This window comes from Brienomyrus brachyistius, chromosome 2, assembly GCF_023856365.1.
Source record: "Brienomyrus brachyistius isolate T26 chromosome 2, BBRACH_0.4, whole genome shotgun sequence".
Lineage (NCBI taxonomy): Eukaryota > Metazoa > Chordata > Actinopteri > Osteoglossiformes > Mormyridae > Brienomyrus > Brienomyrus brachyistius.
The window spans coordinates 46,358,413-46,381,029 of record NC_064534.1 but is presented as its reverse complement, the minus strand read 5'-3'; the positions used below and the strand labels follow the sequence as shown (position 1 = coordinate 46,381,029).

At 45.6% G+C, this 22,617-nt stretch overlaps 2 protein-coding genes across 5 annotated transcripts in view; one reads left to right on the top strand and one right to left on the bottom strand.

The window, feature by feature from the left end:
* The first annotated feature begins 233 nt into the window (after nucleotides 1-233).
* Nucleotides 234-22,617, top strand: part of pi4kab (phosphatidylinositol 4-kinase, catalytic, alpha b) — a 45,864-nt gene continuing 23,480 nt past the window's right edge. For both annotated transcript variants that reach the window (XM_048996308.1, XM_048996299.1), the window contains exons 1-29: nucleotides 234-397; nucleotides 1,123-1,239; nucleotides 1,777-1,870; nucleotides 2,006-2,094; nucleotides 2,230-2,302; nucleotides 2,485-2,744; nucleotides 3,089-3,155; nucleotides 4,096-4,244; nucleotides 4,995-5,060; nucleotides 5,149-5,245; nucleotides 8,934-9,125; nucleotides 9,465-9,565; nucleotides 10,005-10,134; nucleotides 10,313-10,442; nucleotides 10,599-10,694; nucleotides 10,775-10,958; nucleotides 11,240-11,343; nucleotides 11,856-12,024; nucleotides 12,946-12,996; nucleotides 17,584-17,692; nucleotides 17,773-17,909; nucleotides 18,131-18,264; nucleotides 18,681-18,763; nucleotides 18,891-18,961; nucleotides 19,057-19,181; nucleotides 19,336-19,417; nucleotides 20,429-20,512; nucleotides 20,801-20,890; nucleotides 21,929-22,048. In XM_048996308.1, the coding sequence (XP_048852265.1) occupies nucleotides 299-397; nucleotides 1,123-1,239; nucleotides 1,777-1,870; nucleotides 2,006-2,094; nucleotides 2,230-2,302; nucleotides 2,485-2,744; nucleotides 3,089-3,155; nucleotides 4,096-4,244; nucleotides 4,995-5,060; nucleotides 5,149-5,245; nucleotides 8,934-9,125; nucleotides 9,465-9,565; nucleotides 10,005-10,134; nucleotides 10,313-10,442; nucleotides 10,599-10,694; nucleotides 10,775-10,958; nucleotides 11,240-11,343; nucleotides 11,856-12,024; nucleotides 12,946-12,996; nucleotides 17,584-17,692; nucleotides 17,773-17,909; nucleotides 18,131-18,264; nucleotides 18,681-18,763; nucleotides 18,891-18,961; nucleotides 19,057-19,181; nucleotides 19,336-19,417; nucleotides 20,429-20,512; nucleotides 20,801-20,890; nucleotides 21,929-22,048 (3,303 nt within the window). In that variant the 5' untranslated portion in view covers nucleotides 234-298. The remainder of the gene's footprint in view (nucleotides 398-1,122; nucleotides 1,240-1,776; nucleotides 1,871-2,005; nucleotides 2,095-2,229; nucleotides 2,303-2,484; nucleotides 2,745-3,088; nucleotides 3,156-4,095; nucleotides 4,245-4,994; nucleotides 5,061-5,148; nucleotides 5,246-8,933; nucleotides 9,126-9,464; nucleotides 9,566-10,004; nucleotides 10,135-10,312; nucleotides 10,443-10,598; nucleotides 10,695-10,774; nucleotides 10,959-11,239; nucleotides 11,344-11,855; nucleotides 12,025-12,945; nucleotides 12,997-17,583; nucleotides 17,693-17,772; nucleotides 17,910-18,130; nucleotides 18,265-18,680; nucleotides 18,764-18,890; nucleotides 18,962-19,056; nucleotides 19,182-19,335; nucleotides 19,418-20,428; nucleotides 20,513-20,800; nucleotides 20,891-21,928; nucleotides 22,049-22,617) is intronic.
* Nucleotides 13,606-16,695, bottom strand: serpind1 (serpin peptidase inhibitor, clade D (heparin cofactor), member 1). Of its 3 annotated transcripts, none has more exons than XM_048996623.1 (5): nucleotides 16,474-16,695; nucleotides 15,175-16,097; nucleotides 14,679-14,952; nucleotides 14,391-14,535; nucleotides 13,606-14,201 (listed from the first exon to the last, which is right to left on the bottom strand). In XM_048996623.1, exons 1-5 carry the CDS (start codon nucleotides 16,602-16,604, stop codon nucleotides 14,010-14,012), a joined length of 1,665 nt encoding a protein of 554 aa, XP_048852580.1. In that variant the 5' UTR covers nucleotides 16,605-16,695; the 3' UTR covers nucleotides 13,606-14,009. The 3 variants fall into 3 exon arrangements, with proteins under 3 accessions (XP_048852580.1, XP_048852573.1, XP_048852582.1); XM_048996616.1 differs by having other exon boundaries at nucleotides 16,432-16,693; XM_048996625.1 differs by having other exon boundaries at nucleotides 16,521-16,675.

Genomic DNA, 22,617 nt, shown 5'->3' with positions numbered 1-22,617 from the left:
ATTAACAGCTAATTAGTCAAATCATATAATGCAGATAAGCAGAAATAATATTCTGATAACTCTTTTTATTAGTCTTTTGGATATAAATGTGAAAATAACTATTGAAATACTGGCCCCGAGTATGGGAATTACAATAAAGGTCACTTGTTAGACGACCAGCAGCTAGAATGGGTCTATGAACTTCGCAACGCGATAGTCCTTTTCGCACTGCTTGGACTGTCAGGCTTTCCGTAATGCGGCTTCCTCGTCCTCTTCGCTTTTTTACGTCGGTTTTCCTGTTTTTGATGGAGAGCCGAAAATGTCGGTGAAAGGGGGAGGACCGAGAGGATTTTACTTTAATACAGTATTATCTCTTGCTCGGTCTTTGGCAGTACACCGACCTGCTTCGGTTGAAAAGGTTTGCGTTTTGTCTAGCCGTCCAAAGTTGGGAGAAATTGGCATACGCAGTACGGGAATGTGGCACCAGTTGTTTCCTTTACAACTGCTGTCTGCTTTGCTAGCGAGTCAGATAGCACATATCCTTTATTTTCAGGATTAAGTATAAAACCATTTCAAATGTTACCATAATTTGATTGATATTTGATTATTCGTATTGTCTGTGGTGTTACTTTGGTGTGTTGTGCTATGAGTGACGGTAATATTATGGAGGTTCTTCATTTCGTAGCTGTTTCACTGAACCTACTTTTAGTTAACGTAAAATTAATCAGTTGCTAACGACTATGATATTAATTGATTGTAATCTGAATATTGCATGTTTCTAGAGTTTCTGCCAAATAATGGTTTATAATTATTTTGCTTTGGTACTTAATGTTAAGTTAGGCTTTAGGAATCCTAATGGTGTCATATTTTCGTTGCACAAAAACTTAAACATTCTACACGGACTTCTATATTTATATGCAACAGGCATTCATTTAGAGTGTTGATATCTTGAATTTAAGTCTATTATCCATAAATCACCTGAATTAAACCCAGTCCGACGACTCTATCAATAATACGTCAACGATACAGTATTCAAGTTGACAGCTTGATAATGTAGTCTGATGGTAATACCCGCCAATTAGACCATGTTATATAAGTGTTTCGGGTTAATTTTTGCGAAGATGCATTGTTGCCTGTCCCCAGGTCCAGAAGCTGCAATGCATGTGCCCGGTGGATTCGCGGGGCGTCTTCCAGCTGGACGAGCGGCGCCGAGATGCCGTGATTGCGCTGGGAATATTTCTGCTAGAATCGGATTTAGAGGTGATTTCTTTCACACAAACTGATAGCTCAAGAAATGCATTCACTAATCCTGATCTACAGGAAAACCCTTTAAGACAAAAACAATGTATTCTTTGTTCTTTGTTGAAATTAATTAATGTACCCCTCTTTTGTAATGATTAATGTAACACTTAACGGGGCACAAATAATATAGTATTATGCTATTGCTTATATATTAATTAACCACAAACTAAGTCTTAGTTGCATACTGATCTCATGTTAATTCATCTCTAATGAATTGTGACGCATAATTTATTCTAATCGGTCGCTATTTTTTGTTGTTAATTCTGTAAACCTTTGCGAGCTACTAAGCATCTGCCGAAGGAGCAAGTAATGAATAACACTAGTGAAATACTGATCTCGGTTTTGCTCATAATTATGTAATCGTAATGAATCTTTCATCTGAAGTAGCATCTATATTTGTTCATGATATGTGCTTCACTGCTAACTTAGTTGTTACTAAGTATTTGTGCCCTGTCAAGTAAAGTGCTACCAATTTATGTATATTTATATTTGCAGCACAAAGACATCATTGTTCCATACCTGCTGGGTCTCCTGAAAGGTTTACCTCGTGTGCAGTGGGTTGAGGAGAGCACAGGAAGAAAAGGAAGGGGTACATTTATTTTTTCCCCATTATAAATAGTTTAAAGCAAATTCTAGGTGTCTGATGATCTTTTTATAGCGCTAGGATACTACACAGGCCTCAAAGGTATTTAACACCATGTGTTGCTTTTATTTTTTGTCACAGAAATACTCCCCATAGCAGAGAACTTTAGCTTCTGTCTTGTGACTATGCTGTCAGACGTGGCCCAGAGAGACCCCTTTTCTCGTGGACAGGTCTGTGCTGCAGCTGGTGATCACAGCCAGGAAACGACACGAGCTGATACATCATCATCATCTAAGCAATCTGTCATTGTGTAAAAAGCATCACACTTGAAATATGCTGCTGAGCTAGTTGCTGTTCCCCTCTAGATTTTGGAAGCTGTCATCAACCTCATGCAGACGCTGATGGAAATGTGTCAGGCACCGGAGAACCATGACAAAGGTAATTTACTTCCTTTTTCACTTTGTATAACATATTTCTTCCAGAAAGCATGCTAAAGATAAACCTTTAATTGCCTGGAATTACACCTGATGGTCATGTGACCTTCATCTCCATCCATCCAAGCATCTTCTGATGGAGAGGGTCGTGCTGTTTGATTAATTTTCTGATGCCTTGTTTCACAGAGTACCTGTGCAGGTACACCGTCCCCTGTCTGTTGGGGGTGGCCAGAGCATTCGGCCGCTACAGCAACACCGACGAGTCCCTGCTGTCCAAGCTTTTCCCGCGGGGGGCCCAGAAGCCCCCCCGTGTGGCAGACGAGATTGAGGGTGTTCGCCGGCGCTCCTTCAACGACTTCCGCTCCATTCTACCCAGCTCGCTGCTCACAGTATGTCAGGGCGACTCGCTGAAGCGCAAGACAGGCAGCGTCTCCAGCCTCTCCCAGGTAACCAGGCCACAGTACGGCTGGCAGCCAGTCCTTAGTGCATTAGTGCTGAAAGGCCCAATGGAGCAATCACACTGGTGACCATGGGATTTGGTCACTGGCATGGAAGTCTAGCTCACAGGGCCACACTCCATCCTTTGGTTTGGTGGAAAGGAAGCCTGCACGTCCAGTGGTCAACTGGGAACGTCGGTGTCAGCCTTCTGCCAGCTCTGTTAATCCCTGGTTTTTTTAGTGTGTCAATTGTTTTTGTTCGATATACTTGTCACCTGTCTCTTTTTTTCCTCATATTTGTTTGACATGTTCATTAACAATTAAAGGATTTCTGTTTTATTTGTCATTTGCAGCTCAGTCCCGAACGGAGAGGGCCGTCGCCCATTTCCCCGTCTGTCCCGCCCGCACAGTACTTTGAAGGTAAAGTCATGTGTGCAGTACAGACGCGCTTCTCGTACTTTGTTCTCTTTTATTATTTAAAACCAGCTATGCAAAGATGTATTGATTTCCTGGCACAGATGTTCAGCTGAATAAAGCTACATGGCAGTCATTGACTTTGGAAAGCCTCATTTTCTCTGTAATTTGGACAAAACATACTGTTTGAAAGAGATTTTTACATTTTTATCATAGTGTGTACATGGCAGCTTTCAGACATTGACCAGAATAAAGATTCTTGGTCTGTATTTGATATGTGGTTGTACTGTGAATGTAAATGCATATGGGGAAGACACTGTATGGCAGATAAAGGCTAACATCTGCTTTGAATAGATATTATTATTTCAGGGATTTTGAGTGAAATGTTCATTTGAAATGGCAAATCATTTTCAGTAGAGATTATGGGGGCGGGACAGATAGAGGTACGATATTGCCTTTAGAAAGCAGGAAGTCCTCTTTAGGAGTAATCATACGTAAGAGTTACCACCTAAAAACACCACCTTATTTTATCTGGGATTATGTGCTTTTCAAAGTCCATTTTGTGAAGTGAGGTGACAGTCATCCAGGAAATATTTTAAGAGTTTAGATTTTAGATTAGGGTGCTGCTTTGATACTTTTCCTTTTATAAATTTCAAAGATACCCTCAGGTACGCTGACTGGTTAGACTCTTAGCCCAGCAAGATTAATGTAGTAATGTTTCATTTCTGCATTTGTGAACTAATGAATATATTTTTTCTGTTCTGCTTTGTGTTATGAAATGGTAATAGGTGGGATCCCAGTGTAGGTGTGCGTTTGTGATTTAATGGGGTCTTTTAGATAATCTGGGGTTTATGACTATCATTTTCTCTGTGAGTGCCCATCTGTTTCTTGATATAATATTCGGCTGTGTAATACCTGCCCCCCACCCCCCTGTCCTGTCCCCTAGGAGCATACCTCCCCGACGGCAGTGCCTTAGACCCCGAATATTACTTCTCCACAATCAGCTCCAGCTTCTCTGTGTCGCCTCTCTTCATGGGAAGCAACAGCAAGGAGTTTGACGTGCCGCTGCCTGTGTTGAAGTTGCTTCTGCACATGGTGCGAAGCGCTCTGTGTCTCTCAGCACCACGCTGGGGGGGGGGGGGGGGGGGGGGAGGATTAGTGTAATGGCTGCCTCTGGTATTAGGTAGGGGAGCTGAATGGTCATTTTAATGGACAAGGAGGTGAAGTAACTTAATATAATTTTAAAACATTATTTAATACTTAAATTGAACACAGTTATTTAAATGATGCAGATTTTGAGTGAGAAACTGCAATTATTCACCTCTTGTTTAAGATTACTTTTATTGGGACAAACGTTTACAGCAGACGTAGGGAACCCTGGTTCTGGGGGCTGGAATCCAGCAGGTTTTCCATCCTGCCTGGTCCCTGATGAACCACACCTGATCTCAGGCAGATAGTAACACTCGTACACTGTCAGCGGAAACAAAAGCAACGAATTTGTACCTTTGAGGGTATAATGACTTGTCACTTGCACTGTACCCTCAAGGGTCTGCCAACTGCAGCCTAGCTGTAGGTACTTTTAAGGTACAGAAATGGACTCTGAGGAACATTTTTTACCATTGGGGGTACATGAATGTTTGTATCTTGTGGAGCAAAACTGTCCCAGGGCTGTACCCCTTTTCCCGACAGTACATAATAGAAAGCCCACTGAATGCCAGTACTCCACAATCAGGGTTGCCTACCCCTGCTTTACAGAATTAGATCTCTGCAGTCGAAGAACATGCAGTACAAATAAATCAGGATTCATTCTTTGTTATCTGTATATTTTTATTTTTTCTGTTGCAGGTGAAGCGGTTTGTCTCTGAGTCTTTCCTGAAGAGTCTGGACTCCATGATGGCTGATGTCATGGAGGTGTGTCATTTTAGTTTTTATCATCACAAATGCAAAAAAAAACCATTTAAAATGGACTGTTAATGTTTATCATGTTCTTTGCGGGTAGGAGAATCCAGGGATTTATTTGCATTACAAAAGCTTCAGTGACCCCCTCTACGTGGACATGTTTAAAATGTTGCGGGACACCCTGTACTGCATGAAAGGTAAGAGATGCTGATGTTAACTCATTTCCTTTTTACTTTGATTTGTATATATTTTTTATTTACGCTTGTTTCCTATTGAATAAAATGTCTGTAAATTATTTGTGGTTATTTTATGTCTGAAACTTTTATATTTTTAGCTCGTTATATGATGCTTTTTTCAATCAGCTTAGTTTTTGGTGATTTATGCAGCGGGGTGTTTTACAGCAGAAATTCATCGTGCAGTTTGTTCCACAGCTGGTACCCACCCGATTTTTAAATAGCAGTCTTAGGGTGACGTCAGCGTTAAATCAATGTCTTTAAGCTTGCTTAACCAGCAATTAACCTTTGGCTCAGTTAAGTATGTAATGGCTTTTCTCTTAAGCAGTGCATCAAAGTCAAAAACTGCATTTTCTTTTCAATAACACAGGAGCATTGTTTTTATGATGAGTGAATGCATTGCCTTTTTGCCACGTTGATTCCTGTTAGATAGCTAACATTTAAAGTGTACACCTTCTTCAATTCCTCCACAAAAACATCCTCCAATATAATATAATATTATGAAATGTAATACCATAATTATTGGAGGCAGTGTGTAGCTCAATGGACCGCAGTGGACGAGAGGGTAGCCTCCCTTCGCCTTTGGGTGGGGGGACGGGTTCTGACTGTTGTTTGCGCTTATGCGCCAAACGGCAGTTCAGAATACCCACCCTTTTTGGAGTCCTTGGAAAGGGGTGTTGGAGAGCGCTCCTCCTGGGGACTCTCTTGTTCTGCTGGGGGACTTCAATGCTCACTTGGGCAAGGACAGTGAGACCTGGAGGGGCGTGATTGGGAGGAATGGCCCCCCTGATCTGAACCTGAGCGGTGATTTATTATTGGACTTCTGTGCTCGTCACGGATTGTCCATAATGAACACCATGTTCAGGCATAAGGGTGTCCATATGTGCACTTGGCACCAGGACACCCTAGGCCGCAGTTCGATGATCGACTTTGTAGTTGTGTCGTCGGACTTGCGGCCGTATGTCTTGGACACTCGGGTAAAGAGAGGGGCGGAGCTGTCAACCGATCACTACCTGGTGATGGGTTGGCTCCGCTGGTGGGGGAGGAAGCCGGCCAGGCCTGGCAGGCCCAAACGTATAGTGAGGGTCTGCTGGGAACGTCTGGCGGAATCCCCTGTCAGGGAGAATTTCAACTCCTACCTCCGGCAGAACTTCTCCCATATCCCGAGACAGGCGGGGAACATTGAGTCCGAATGGGCCATGTTCCGTGCCTCCATTGTGGAGGCAGCTGACCGGAGCTGCGGCCATAAGGTGGTCGGTGCCTGTCGCCGCGGCAATCCCCGAACCCGCTGGTGGACACCGGTGGTAAGGGATGCCGTTAAGCTGAAGAAGGAGTCCTATCAGGCCTTTTTGGCCTGTGGGACTCCAGACGCAGTTGACGGCTACCGGCAGGCCAAGCGGGATGCGGCTTTGGCGGTTGCTGAGGCAAAAACTCGGGTGTGGGAGGAGTTTGGCAAGGCCATGGAGAATGACTTCCGGACAGCTTTGAGGAGATTCTGGTCCACCATCCGGCGGCTCCGGGCGGGAAAGCGGTGCAGCATCAACACTATTTATGGTGGGGATGGTGCGCTGCTGACCTCAACTCAGGACGTTTTGGGTCGGTGGAAGGAATACTTCGAAGACCTCCTCAATCCCACTGACATGCCTTCCGATATGGAAGCAGAGTGTGGGGACCTGGGGGTGGACTCGCCTGTGGAGGTCACTGAGGTGGTCAAAAAGCTCCTCAGTGGCCGGGCCCCAGGGGTGGATGAGATTCGCCCGGAGTTCCTCAAGGCTCTGGATGCTGTGGGGCTGTTCTGACTGACATGCATCTGCGGCATCGCATGGACATCGGGGGCAGTGCCTCTGGACTGGCAGACCGGGCTGGTGGTCCCCCTCTTTAAGAAGGGGGACCGGAGGGTGTGCTCCAAGTACAGGGGGATCACACTCCTCAACCTCCCTGGTAAGGTCTATTCGGGGGGTCCTGGAGAGGAGGGTCCGCCGGATTGTCGAACCTCGGATTCAGGAGGAGCAGTGTGGTTTTTGCCCTGGCCGCGGAACAGTGAACCAGCTCTATACTCTCAGCAGGGTTTTGGAGGGTTCATGGGAGTTTGCCCGACCAGTCTACATGTGTTTTGTGGACTTGGAGAAGGCATTCGACCGTGTCCCTCGGGGAGTCCTGTGGGGAGTGCTCCGGGAGTATGGGGTACCGGGCTTCCTTTTAAGGGCGGTTCGGTCCCTGTATGACCGGTGCCAGAGTTTGGTCCGCATGGGCGGCAATAAGTCGGACTTGTTTCCGGTGAGGGTTGGACCCCGTCAGGGCTGCCCTTTGTCACCGATTCTGTTCATAGCTTTAATGGACAGAATTTCTAGGCGCAGCCAGGGCGTTGAGGGTGTCCGGTTCAGTGACCTCAGGATTAGGTCTCTGCTTTTTGCGGATGATGTGGTTCTGCTGGCTTCATCGGACCATGACCTTCAGCTCTCACTGGGGCAGTTCGCAGCCGAGTGTGAAGCGGCTGGGATTGAGAATCAGCACCTCCAAATCCGAGACCATGGTTCTCAGCCGGAAAAGGGTAGAATGCTCTCTCTGGGTTGGGGATGGGGTCCTCCCCCAAGTGGAGGAGTTTAAGTATCTCGGGATCTTGTTCACGAGTGGGGGAATGATGGAACGGGAGATCGACAGACGGATCGGTGCGGTGTCAGCAGTTATGCGGGCGCTGCATCGGTCTGTCATGGTGAAGAGAGAGCTGAGCCAAAAGGCGAAGCTCTCGATTTACCAGTCGATCTACGTTCCTACGCTCACCTGTGGTCATGAGCTATGGGTAGTGACCGAAAGAACGAGATCGCGGGTGCAAGCGGCCGAAATGAGTTTCCTCCGCAGGGTGGCTGGGCTCTCCCTTAGGGTGAGGAGCTCAGTCATTCGGGAGGGACTCAGAGTAGAGCCGCTGCTCCTCCGCATCAAGAGGAGCCAGATGAGGTGGCTCGGGCATCAGATTAGGATGCCTCTGGGACGCCTCCCTGGGGAGGTGTTCCGGGTATGTCCCACTGGGAGGAGACCCCGGGGAAGACCCAGGACACGCTGGAGAGACTATGTTTCCCGGCTGGCCTGGGAATGCCTCGGGATCCTCCCAGAGTAGCTGGATGAAGTGGCCGGGGAGAGGGAAGTCTGGGCTTCCCTGCTGAGACTGCTGCCCCCGCGACCCGACCCCGGATTAAGTGAAGATGATGGATGGATGGATGGATGGTGTAGCTCAATGGGTTAGAAATTTGTGTCAGTGGCCAGGAGGTCATGAGTTCAAATCCTGTGGCTTGAGTAATTCTATCACTGCAAGGCTCTTGTAAACTAATGAATGTAAAACCGTCTGCAAAATAAATAAATGTAATGTAATAAAATATTAAAGGGTAGGGCCATCCAATGCTCATTTCCATAAGCCACTGCATTTTTTCCAGTTTATAGAGCAGATCATTGTTTAATTTTGAATGTAAAGTATAACATTGTATTACTTTTAGATAATCTCAGAGTAAGGTAGAGTAGCTTTACGGGTTTTTTTGTGAATTTGATGGGAGTGATTGATGAAAGTCCACGACCTCAGAGGGTCATCCTGCATTGTAGGTGCTGGTTCCTAGCTTAGTTCGCTGAGCCTCCCTCTTTTCCCCCACTCTCTTCCTGACAGATTTGCCCACCTCCTTTGTGAAGGAGGTCCATGATTTCGTGCTGGAGCAGTTCAGCAGCAGCCAGTCGGAGTTGCAGAAGATCTTGCATGACATGGAGCGCGTGAACACTGAGCTGAGCCCACTGAAGCTGCGTTGCCAGGCCAACGCTGCCTGCGTGGACCTCATGGTGTGGGCAGTCAAGGAAGAGCAGGGTATCTCTCCATTCCCCCTCACCGTCTGTGCCTTGGGGTTTGCCCCTGTCTGCCATCTAGCACTTGCCCATAAGGCCAGATCACACTTTTCTAGCGAGGAATCTCGTTATTGGTCATGATGGTGAAGTGCTCAGTGTTTGTTGTGGTTTCTTGTCACCATACTCTGAGGGACAGAGAATGAATGAAATGCAGTGCACTGAATTCCATATGTAAAGCCTTAAAGGTTACTTGTTGGTGTGACGTGCAGTACGAGAGAAGCAGCGTTATTCTCCCTGCCTGCCTCTTTCTGCCACATCTCCACTGCCATGACTTCAGTGTCACTGTTTAACCCCTTCCTAGGTGCTGAGAACCTGTGCACCAAGCTGTCTGAGAAGCTCCAGTCCAAGACGTCCAGCAAAGTCATCATCGCTCACATGCCTCTGCTCATTTGCTGCTTACAGGTGCTGCTCCCTACCCGTCTGTTGAGTGGCTCATTTCCTCACTTGGTATTTTCTCATGCTTTGTGTGTATTTGGGGGAAAAAGATTGACTGCAACGATTAATTTTGTAACCGTCACAGATGGTTAACCATTTGAACCTGGGCAGTGTTTCAGAGTTGTAGTTTGTTATAGTTGACATTAATGCTTGTCATAATTTGGAAGGTCTCAACAAATATCTATGATATGAGATGTCTAAATTGGGTGTAATTTGGCTGTAGAGAGAGAAGTTTAACTGGAGAGGAATTTAGAACAATTTTGGTAATTGTTGTAGTTGTGTTGGATAAGAAGTTAAGCTCTTATGTGGTTAAGTTGATGATGCTGATGATAGTGATGGTGGTGGTGGTGATGATGGTAGTGGTGGTGGTGATGATGATGATGATGATGCTGGTGGTGATGTTCAGGGCCTGGGCCGGCTGTGTGAGCGCTTCCCCGTGGTGGCCCACTCTGTCACCATGTGCCTGCGTGACTTCCTGGTGGTGCCCTCTCCTGTGCTAGTGAAGCTCTACAAGTACCACAGCCAGTACAGCACAGGTGAGGTGCATTCTGGGAAAATGGCTGTCAGACACATGGTAGTTGTTCATCTCTGTGTGGTTTTGGTGTCAATTATTGAGTATTATTACTATTATTATTATTATTATTTGGAACTTGACGAATATACTTTTAAGTGGAATTAAACCTCAGACTCTTATTTGGCTGAATCTTTGTCCAGGCACTGGGGACATAAAGATAAGCATCACCAATGAGAATTCCCAGTCCACCTTGAACCTGCTTTCCAACAAGAAGGGCCAGCCCTCCATGTACGAGCAGCTGAGGGACATCTCCATTGACAACATCTGCAGGTAGCCTCTCTGATTCTTCTGTAGGGAACTTGGCTCTGTTGAAGCTTCTCTCTTGTATAGCAGCCTGATTCTTCGAGGAGAGGAGACATCATTTAGGTCTGTCTGCTCTGTGATGGTGCTTCTATGTTGGCCTTTCTCTATCGTTTCCGTCCCCAGGGGTCTGAAGGCGGGGCTTACTGCAGACCCGGTCACGGTGGAGGCCTTCCTGGCGGGCCTGTCCAATCGCCTCTACATATCCCAGGAGAATGACAAGTGAGCGTGACCCACAACCCGTCCATCTATCAGCTTCTGGTTCAGATGTTAATGGTGATCCTGATGGTGATCGTTCGCAGGGAGGCCCACCTGATCCCGGACCACACTATCCGGGCTCTGGGCCACATTGCTGTGGCGCTACGGGAAACGCCTCGCGTGATGGAGCCCATCTTGCAGATCCTGCAGCAGAAGTTCTGCCAGCCACCATCACAGCTGGATGTGCTTATAGTGGATCAGTTGGGCTGCATGGTCATCACCGGCAATGTGGGTTCATTTCCCATGTACATTTATATACATCGACATGCTCACAGGAGACCTCCATTCTGTTTGATATACTACCCCCTACAAGATCGTCATGCAGATGGTTATTTTATCAAATTAAGCATCTAAATTTAATGTCTGCTTATAAAACTGGTGAAATCAGCTTAAATTTGCTGCTCTGTGTTGTCCTTGAAAACATTTTTGGAGATTTAAATACTATGTAAACCTTATGGGGAAACTCGGATAAACTGACATTTATTAGTCATTCATTTTAATCCCCTCAGCAATACATCTACCAAGAGGTGTGGAACCTGTTCCAGCAGATTAGTGTGAAGGCCAGCTCCGTGGTCTACTCTGCCACCAAGGACTATAAGGACCACGGATACAGGTGATGCTTCACACCAACCCTTTAGAACTTTGACTTTTTGACTTTAGAACAGCAGCATCATGAAATATAAGGATCTGGCTTTAATCATCCTCACACCACAGGTACTGCCTGATTGCTTTTCTGATCTGGACCATTTTGTTAGTCAGTTTTATTCTGGTTCACCAAGTTCCACACAATGTTTAAAATAAATTCCTAAAAGTAATGAATCTGATCATGTTTAATGCTTTGGTTTCATATGTTTGGACATGAGACAGTGATTTAAAATTTTTTTTTCTCATGTTTAAATGTCTTGCATATTTATCTTATTTATTGTTTCTTTGTGTTACAACCAATAAGATGAATATTGTATCTCCACGTATGACCTGTGCAGCATATAGCTGAAGATGACAAGATGACCTTGACAATGTGCTGGAAAGCCATGCAGAAGAGTGAGAGTTTGATCAGTCAGCAATGCAGCTTCTGTTAAGAGACCATGTGTATGCTGTTTGGTTTTTGTGTTGATGTCTGAGCAGACACTGTTCTCTGGCCGTGATCAACGCCCTGGCCAACATCGCCGCCAACCTCCAGGGAGAGCAGATGGTGGATGAGCTCCTGGTAAACCTGCTGGAGCTGTTTGTGCAGTTAGGCCTTGAGGGCAAGAGAGCCAGCGAGCGGGCCAGCGACAAGGGCCCTGCGCTCAAGGTAGGCCCCCACTCAGATGCCGTGACGTTACTCACGTGGTGTGAGATGTGGACACAGACCTACTCAATCCCCGAGACAAGGGCCCCACACTCAAGGCACCCCACTAAGAGGCAGTGACGTTATTCAGGTGGTGTGTGATGTGGGCACAGACTTACTCAAGCCCCAAGACAAGGACCCCACGCTTCAGGCCCCCAGTCAGATGCAGTGACATTACTCACATGGTGTGTCATGAGGGCACAGAATTTTGACATGACACTGGGCCAGTTTTCTCCAGTGAATGGAAGTTTTAATGAATAAAAGCTTGTCATCTCTCTTTAATCCTATCCCCTCTAAGCACTGGTTTGTATCTGTGTTTTAATCTTTATCAGCCTTTGATGTAGAAAGGGGGGCGGCATGGTGGTGCAGTGGTTAGCACTGTTGCCTCACACCTCTGGGACCTGGGTTCGAGTCTCCGCCTGGGTTACGTGTGTGGAGTTTGCATGTTCTCCCCATGTTGTCGTGGGGTTTCCTCCGGGTACTCCAGTTTCCCCCAAAGTCCAAAGACATGCTGAGGCTAATTGGAGTTACTAAATTGCCCGTAGGTGTGAATGCGTGTGTGAGTGTGCCCTGCGATGGACTGGCCCCCCATCCTGGGTTGTTCCCTGCCTCGTGCCTATTGCTTCTGGGATAGGCTCTGGACCCCCCGCGACCCAGTAGGATAAGCGGTTTGGAAAATGGATGGATGGATGATGTAGAAAGGCTGTGATAAGCAACATGATTTGTTTCTGCTCTGTGTTAAAGCCCTGTAAGAAATCTGCCAGCCTGTATACATACAAATCGACATTCATAGAAGTTGAATAGTTACTATTTTGGTCCATCCTTATTGGGCATTCTAGGCTAATTACATGAATCTTACAGGTCCTTTCACTGCTTTTCTTCCAGGCGTCCAGCAGTGCTGGGAATCTGGGTGTGCTCATTCCTGTAATAGCTGTGGTAAGACCTCCGTGTTGCCGTGCTTTTGGGTTCTAGCAGTGCTGCTCACGGCTCTGGTTCACCCAGCGCTGCTGTGAGACTCCTAGCTGAGTTTGAAAAGGTGGCCAATGCTGCCCTTTGACACAAGTAATATTCGTGGGCGAGTCTGTGAGCTAAAGTCTATTTGCTGCTTACATGGAGCTTCTAATTTCAGCAGGTTTAGTCCATGAATCTGCTAGACTTAAAGCATAACATTGCATTTTTATTCAAGGTTGTAATTTTAATGTAAGATTTGTGAGCATTTAAAAGTGTTTTTTTCCCATCACATGCTATTAATATTGGTCATAATGTTGGGTTGTGTGAATATTAGATGAATTGACAAGAAAAGTACTATTGAAATATGAATTTAAAACCAGTGTATAACCAAAAAAACCTACATTAATCTCTCTGTAAAGTTTTTAAATCAGTAACTTTGTGCAGTTGGTTACATTTTAACTGTTGTAACAAATATTTACTCAGCCTTCATAAGATGTGGACTGTCTGGACAGTCAATATAGAACTTAGTCAATAATGCCATGCTGGTGTCAACTTTCCAGGCAGCTCTTGTTAATATTGCTCAAAATGAGAGAATTTCTATAATGGTTATTGTTTATTGCTGGGATATATATGCATTTCACAAAACATTTAGTTTCAAGATTTGTAATTCTATTTTATATACACAGTTTATATTAAAAACCTTAAATCTGCTTATACAACATACAGAACAAATGCAGTTATTACATAAAGTAACTGAATCAACACATTTGTCCTGCACAATACTTTTTTTACTACATTGGTAAAAATTGTATGACATTGATAAGGTTATTGTTTAACTCCTGCTCCCAGAGTAATTCGCACTGTGGCTCTTTTATTAGCTCCTAGCATGAGGAGCTTTGAGAGCTGAGAAACTCTCAGGCAAGATTGCCAGCAGGCCATGATGTGCCAGTTAAGCTTAAGGGGGCTGGAGGATGAGGTTGGAAGGACGATTTCTGCAGCTAGTTCTTGGAGGGGTCCACCACCCGACCGATGAACAGCAGGCAGTTGGTGCGATGCTCATAGATGAGGAAGAGGAATGGGCGGTCCACCACAAAGCGGATTTGGGAGGACAGCGGCATGAAGCCCACGTGTGTCACCGATGCTGCTTGTGTGCCTTCTTCGTTCACGGTGATTGTTCCCTGGTGTTTGAACTGCAGAGATGGAAGGAATCTTTTAATCAGCTGCTGCACTGGAAGCTTTTCACGGAGCAAGTTCATATCTCATCGAAACAAGGCAAACAAGTCAGCTTTCAAAGACATAGTTTTCTCATGCAGCAAACATAAAATATAAATTACTAGAGCTGTTTACAAAACACACTTGGGAAATTTTAAAGTTATTACCCAGTTGATCATAATTTTCTCAGATGTCATCTTTGAAAAGTCTCCTGTCTCTCCAAATAGGTCCTTGACTCCCATCTCTTTGAGATTTTCAATCAGATCATAATTTTGCTCCAGAGTAAATTTTGGAAAAACGACTTCCCGTGTTCTAATGAAAAGAAAAATTCACCAAAGTAATACACATGACATTAGTGCAATAGGGATTAAACAAAGGAAGGCCCTGCCTGTGTTTATACATCTTAGGTGGTACAGTGAACCCATATCGAGAAGGTGGCCAGAAGAACGACATACCGGTTTGTCATGTTGCTCATCCACCTTTTAATCACGGATGGCGAGATTTCCTTCTCCAAATTGCGCATGCCACTGATCTTGCGTGGTAGAGCTACCAGCATGCTGATATTGCCAATGTACGGCATCTGCAGGACGTCACACTGCAGCTCGTGATCAGCAGCTGCCTGGTAGTTGCCCCGGTTCTGCATCATGGGGACCCTCACGTACTTCCTTTCGCTGATGTGGAAGTTACGGTAGTATGTCGCATCCTTTGAGAATTTTTGTTCCCAGTTGCCTGTCAGAAAATTTGTCATTTTAAGTGATTTCATTTATTACAGTTCAGCAAGTAGTTATTTCTGCAGTGACCCATGGAATGTTATTTAATTTTGTCCTTTAGAAGTTAAATATAGCTTAAAATGATCTGTTGTTTAGCAGAACACATACTTCTTAGCTGCTTGTGGTCAGTCGACAGGCTACTCATTATTGGATGAGTGGACTGTTATGGGGAGTTTTATACCTTTGAAATAGATGTAGTTCAGGAGCATCATCAACATGTTGGGATCCACGCTCTTAAGAGGAATGTTGATCAAGCCCTTGGTCAGCTTCTGGATACGTCGGTTAGCCATTCCCAGGAAGGCTGGGTCTTTGAAGTCCACTGTTTGTGGCTCAGCAAAGTAATATGTCTTCATATCCTTCTTGAATGGATCTTCCAAGGTTATATCCCTCTTGACATAGAGATCGTTGACAGAGCGTAGCACATAGCCGAAATTGCGCCGGAAGAGACGATGGGTGAGCTTAAGGAAGAGCTTGTGGACTGTGATGTCCTCATAGTGCACACTGGCGTTGACAAAGTCGGCAAAACCGAGGGTCTTGGAGATTTGCTCATGGGTACTAGGCCCTGTGCCAAGGTCCATCATGCCCATGGCTATGGAAATGCCCACTGGGGCCAGCAGGATGTTGTCTGTCTGGTTGACGTGGTTACGCAAGCTCCGGTAGAGGCTAAAGCCAAAGCGGGCGTTTACGATGTTGAGCCGCTCAATACGAGACCTTCCGTTAAAGAGATGCAAAAGTCGAGCCCGACGGACCTTGGGGTCAGAAGGCTCGTTGGAGATCTCTGTGTCTGGGATGGTGATCTCATCGATTTCGTCACCTTCGCTGTAGTCATCTTCTGACAGGATTTTGTCAAAGTCTATGTAGTCCTCATCCTCAAACCCATCAAAGGCTAGGTCATTCGTGACGGTGTTCTCCTTATGATAGTCCAGTGGGATGGCGTCTGCATCCAGTACCTTGCCCTCAGTGAGACTCCGAGGATCCACGGGCTGCGACTGGTTCTGCTCCATGAAATCAAAGTGCAGCTTGATGTCCTTGATCCCCGCGTAACTTGGGGACAGCAGGAGGCATGATGCTGCCACAACCGTGAGAAACCACATCCTGGGACCTCTAATGAAGACATTTCACATAGTGGGGTTGAGTGTGACAAATATGAACATTCAGCTCTACCATCAGAAGTACCTGCTAATGTTGCTCCCGAATGGCGAATTCATTTTCAGCAAAGGTGGCATCTTTTTCTTTTTTTAATCGTTTTAAGTATGAAACAAATTACATGTTAGTATAAAATATACAATAATCATTAATACAATCATTTTTACTTGACAACAGCAATTTTAGTGCAAAAGCCAGTTTGATTTTTGCTGATTACCATCAAATTGTTATTGAAATAATGGAGGTCATTATGCATTTCCCCTTTTGCATCCTATTTACTTTAGTTCTCTACCTTGAATGTATGAAAAATTCAGCTCCGTTTGTTAGCTTGTACCTCTGGAAACCAGTGTGGGAGATGTTCGAAGCTGCATCGAGGCTTACCTCTGCACTGATGGCAGCTGTTGTGCTGTACCTGTTTTCCACCAAAAGGCAAAATCCAGCAGCGTAAAGTGAACTTTGATGCATTTCCCAATACAAACACCCCGTCCAGTTCAAATACTTCGAAGTGCTGTGTCAGTTCAAAACCTTTAACCATTACCTTGACTTACTGGAAGCCTGGTTCCCCTGCACACCCCACATTATCTGTCTCAAATTTACCAAATCCCATGGCAGACACTGCAGTTTCGAATGAGCTTTATTTAAAAAATGGTTATTCAGTTTCTAGATAGTTCTACCTTGTCTGTTGTCAGTCTGTTTTCTAGTAAATACTTCAGAGATCCATCTTGTGCTGTACTCTAATTACTGTGGTTGCTCCCGGTATACTGTTCACATTCTGCCTGGCCACCTGGCTGAAACTGATCACATTCCAGCCCGCCTGAAGGGAATGACGGGAAACGCAAAATAGACACGGATGAGTGTGGTCTCAGCAGCCCTGTCTGCTCATTATGCTCACAGCTGCCGGTTTAATAGCGGAGTCTGGAGATGACGTCTTAATCACCGGGAGCAGCAGATGTTTGGATGTGCAGGCTCCGCCTCCTCCTTGTCCCCTGCTCTGCATGCCTTAAAACCTCCACCCTTTGCCTCTGACCCTTTGCTGCTCCTGCTGTTTTACTTGCATTTGTTGTGGAGTTGAAGAAAAACGTCAATTCAGTATGTGCAGTGGGAATGTGAACTGATAATTGTACAGGAGTATATGGCAGCAGGGATTAGAGTACAGTATAGAACAGCTTCACATTTCACCCATTGATCCCATGACTTTTAGTGCTTAGAATTTGTCAATTCTAATTTGTCAAGCTAATCATTTTATACCTGTAAACATCCTTGCAATTGTTTTGCTTTTCTCTCTGAATAATGACGTGAACGTTAAATAAAAGCAGATTTACCTGTTCTAAAGTGCTTAATACTACACAAAACGTCAAGAAAGACACAGCTGAGCTAAAACTAGCCCTTATTGGAGCCCTTGGAGTCTTACTCTGTGCTGTATTGTTGGCTGTCAACCTTTCAGTTGACCCGGCGCCTGCCCCCCATCAAAGAAGCCCGGCCCCGGCTGCAGAAGCTCTTCCGGGACTTTTGGCTCTACTCCGTGGTGATGGGCTTTGCTGTGGAGGGCTCAGGTAGGCCGTGGGCCACTGGCTTGTCGTCTGGATGAGTCAGAGCCGTGCTTCTCTGAGAGACTCCTGGTGTCTGTCTGCAGGGCTGTGGCCTGAGGAGTGGCACGAGGGCGTGTGCGAGATCGCCACCAAATCCCCCCTGCTGACCTTCCCCAGTGGAGAGCCGCTACGCTCTGAGCTGCAGTACAACTCGGCGCTCAAGAACGACACCGTCACCGCGGTAATACCCTGTCGCCAGCCAAAGCTCATCCTCTGAACACACAGGAAACATTTTATATTCAGAAATCACTCCAGCCTACCTTGTACGTCAGTAATTATCACTGTTGGTTGATGGGTGATGTGATGCCAAAGCAAGTTGGTTACCTTGCAGTGCAGGCCTGTCACATCCCAATATAGGGATGTGCGTCGGTTTTAGTGTGTGTCTCAAATTGCCTCCTGCAGGGGGAGCTGAACGAGCTTCGGAGCACCATCATCAACTTGCTGGACCCGCCACCTGAGGTGGGCGCACTTATCAACAAGCTGGACTTTGCCATGTCCACTTACCTGCTGTCCGTCTACCGGCTGGAGTACATGAGGTATGGGCCTGGTTAGAACAGCAGTACTTATTGGCGGCTGCACAGCGAGTCTTTTCGCTTTTTCACGCTCCCCTATTGCTAGTGCAGTGGCTCGGCAGGTAGCACTATGTCTTCACACCGCCTGGCTCACGACTATGTCTTGCCCCCCCGTTGCTCTGTGTGTGGAGTCTGACCATGGTCTTGACATATTTCCTGCATGTCTTCCTGCTCATTCCTTCAGTGCAAAAGCATGCAGTTAAGGTGAATCTGCATCTCTGAAATGCACATTGTCTGTGATAGTGTGCATGATTTAAATCATTTAAAAAATACTAGCATATTTTTCGCCTGTATCATAACATGATGCTTAATTCATTAAAGGTACCGCCTGCCAGGTTGTGAGTTCTTGTTTATGCTGGTTTCTCATTGGCTGTTGCCAGGGTACTGCGCTCCATGGATCATGATCGCTTCCAGGTGATGTTCCGCTATTTTGAGGACAAAGCCATCCAGAAGGACAAGTCAGGTAGGGCCCAGCGCAGCCCGGAGCAGCATGCAAGCTAAATGTTAAGCCTTTAGAAGAGCTCTTCACAAACGGCCGTAAGCGTAGTGTCTGTACCTACAGCTGTTTTGTATGACTTTTTGGTCCCCAGGAATGATGCAGTGTGTCATAGCTGTGGGGGACAAGGTCTTCGAAGTCTTTCTTCAAATGATGGCGGACAAGGTAGACCCAGATTGCCGAGACATTGACCGTATGAGAAAGTGATTGACCTTCCTCCCTTCGTGACCATCTCTCTGTCCTTCACTTCTGTCCTGTAGCAAAAGACCAAAGAGCATGAGGAGGAGCTAGAGCGCCATGCCCAGTTCCTGCTGGTTAACTTCAACCACACCCACAAGAGAATCCGTAGGGTGGCTGACAAGTACCTGTCTGGCCTGGCCGAGACGTAAGCCTGCTCCTTTGTGTATGAACCCACGTGCTTGCTGGTGACTGGACTCATTCCTCTAATTTTGTGTTAAATGTGAGCCAGGGTGTGGAGCTGTGAGCATTGGTGCTGTTGTTTGTATATCAGTATGGGCTCCTGCCTCCTCTCTTCCCAGATTCCCTCATCTGCTGTGGAGCGGCCGAGTATTGAGGACCATGCTGGACATCCTGCAGACCCTGTCGCTGTCCCTCAGTGCTGTACGTGCTGTGTGACGCCCCACAGAGGGGTCATGTTCCAACTCCCTGAAGTCATCCTAATGTTTCATTGTCATTTGTCCATTTATTATAAGCATTACTCTTAAAAATGCATATATAGTGGTACCTTCGAACAAGAACTCAATTTGTTCCAGAAGGCTGGTTGGGTTGCAATTTTGTCGAGCTCCAGAAATGTAATCCATTCCAGACTCCAAAATGATTGCCTATTTACCCTTATCTACCTACCTAACTAATGATAAAATAACAACCATTATTTAACTAATACGCACATGAAAAATCCCACATACAAAAGCAATAAACATGAAATAACTGACAATCCCACACATGTGCACCACCTACAAGCCTCGTTATAATTTCCTTTTTAAGTTTTACAGTTACTCTCACTACTTTCCTCTTTGGTTTTCTGTTATCACTGCTCAAAGCATTTGCACGTCAGACCGTGAGACCGAGAGTGATTCGTAGGCATCAACATCCCAGTAGGTCCACTGGTCTGCAGGTCTGTTTTGTTGTATTCCAAGTTTTCGGTCAAGTTGTGGCTAGATTTTTCTTGACCGACCTGTTCGAGATCCGAATTGATCGCATCTTGACTCATACAAGTTTTAGCAGGAATGGTCAAGTTCCAGGATTTCAATTGTGGAATAAGTTGAAAAAAAATCAACAGGCTCATTCAATGTCCAATTTGGTCAAAAGGCAGTTTACACTTTTAATTGTAATTATACAGATAATTGTTCCTTATCTAGAAAACAGCCAATTACCTTGCTCTTACCTTTTAGCTATAGCTCATCAGACTATGCCAAACAATTAATGTACATCCAGATCTTTGCATAAGCATGTGTTGATTTTATCAGCTTACAGTTAATTAGCTGCTTAACTGACTTGCACTTGGTCTTAATAGCACTTTAGCTCTAAAGAGGTCCCTCATTGTATACGGCAGTCATAAGCAAGAGTTCCTGATACCTGCTGCTGACTGCTTTTTTCCCTCCCCATGACCAGGATATCCACAAGGACCAGCCTTACTACGACATCCCGGACACCCCTTACCGGATTACGGTGCCAGACACGTATGAAGCGAGGGAGGTAATGTCTGCTGCAGGCCGATTCCGATTCCGCCTTCTTCCTGATGCTGGTGCTCAACAGCTGGATCTTATCTGGGAATTGAACTGGCTACATGTTTGATGTTTTTTTTAACTACCTCCTGCTGTAGTTGTTTGGGTTCCTTGTGACCGTGCATTTTGGTTTTTAATCATCCGGGTGAGTTGCTTCCTATCAGACCCTTCAGGGAGCAGTACTGCAGTCTGTATAACCATTTGAGGACCTATGGCTGCACCCAGATCTCTGACGGTGACTGTGCCCCCCCCCCCGTAGAGCATCGTGAAGGACTTTGCTGCCCGCTGTGGTGAGATCCTGAAGGAGGCTATGAAGTGGGCCTCCTCTGTCACCAAGTCCCACCTCCAGGTAGGTCCACACTCCACTCAGATCTTTAGGCGACAGGCATGTGCTGTTCGACCTTGCTTCAACAAGCCTGCCAGTTTACGTTACGTTCGTTAGAAAAATGTTTCAGTAGTAATTGCATTTTACTCACAAGTGCATACATAGTTAATCCCATTATTTCTGGTTCAGTGGTAAAGGACTGTAGGATCATAGGACTGTGTCTCCTGAAGGAATAATCAGGGTTTACCCTAAAATAAATTTAATGTCTTGTTTTTAAATTTCCTGTGAGTAGGTACCTGCAAATTGCTCCAGGTTACGTTTAACAAATCAGCATGTTTTATTTTGATCCCAAAGAAATATAAAAAATGTAAAGTAATTATATTTTCATGGTTTTTGAGATATGGCTGTTGGGGTGTGCCCTGGGCCGATGAGTAGAGACTGTCTAATTTCCATGGTCGTGATTGTGATTTACGCTGTTGATTGTGGGATTTTGATCATTTGAAGAATGTTTTTTCAAGCATAATTTGATGGGTAGTTTTAGTGAATTTTTGCAGGCTTCTGTGAAAAAGATGAGGGTGAAATTGACCAAAATTTTACCTAAAGAATGCACCATTCTTTATGGTAATACTGTTGCCCTGCTGTGTCACACTGTTGAATGTGTGTATGGGAACATTGTCACATTGGTGACAGCGCGATAAATTCCTGATTCTCTTCACTTGGATTACCTTTCATATCAGAATTTAAAAATTTTTATTGGATAATTGCAGTGTGTGTTTTGAATGAAATAACAGCAAGTTGTAGTTTGAAAGTCAGATACATTTTTTTTTTTTTTTTTAATGAAAATAAGATATTTCATGGACAGAAAAATAAGGTGAATCTGAAGCTTTTTGAGTGTTTGTTTCGCTCCACTTTGCTTCAGTCGACGTACTCGCCTCCTGTACTTTACATTCCTCCTTCTTGACGTTTTGTGTAGTGTTAAGCACTTATAAGATGCCCATGTGGATGGTTGGGAGTTTTTTTTTCATCCTTTTAAATGTCATAACAAGCTACCGCATCTTGTAGGAGTACCTGAACAAGCACCAGAACTGGGTTTCAGGCCTGTCCCAGCACACAGGCCTGGCCATGGCCACCGAGAGCATCCTGCACTTTGCTGGCTACAACCGGCAGAGCACCACGCTAGGGGTGAGTGCCGATTGGGCTGGGGGGCGGGGGGTGATGGCCTGCTCTGGTATGTCACATTGGGAATGCAGTGTCATTGCATGTCCTCCTGCTTATAGTTACATACACAACATGTAATACTGCGTTCAGGAACACTGTCACCCTGCTGTGTCACATTGGTGACGCTGCATATGGGAACATTGTAACCCTACTGTGTCACACTGGTGACGGTGTGTACGGGAACATTGTCACATTGGTGACAGCGCGATACATGCAGGAACACTGTCACCCTGCCGTGTCACTTTGGTAACCGTGTATGGGAACACTGTCACCCTGCCGTGTCACTTTGGTAACTGAGTATGGTAATACTGTTGCCCTGCTGTGTCACACTGGTGAATGTGTGTATGGGAACATTGTCACATTGGTGACAGTGTGGTACGTGCAGGAACACTGTCACCCTCCTGTGTCACATTGGTAACCGTGTATGGTAACACTGTTGCCCTGCTGTGTCACACTGGTGACGGCATGTACTGGAACATTGTCACATTGGTGACAGCGCGGTACGTGCAGGAACACTGTCACCCTCCTGTGTC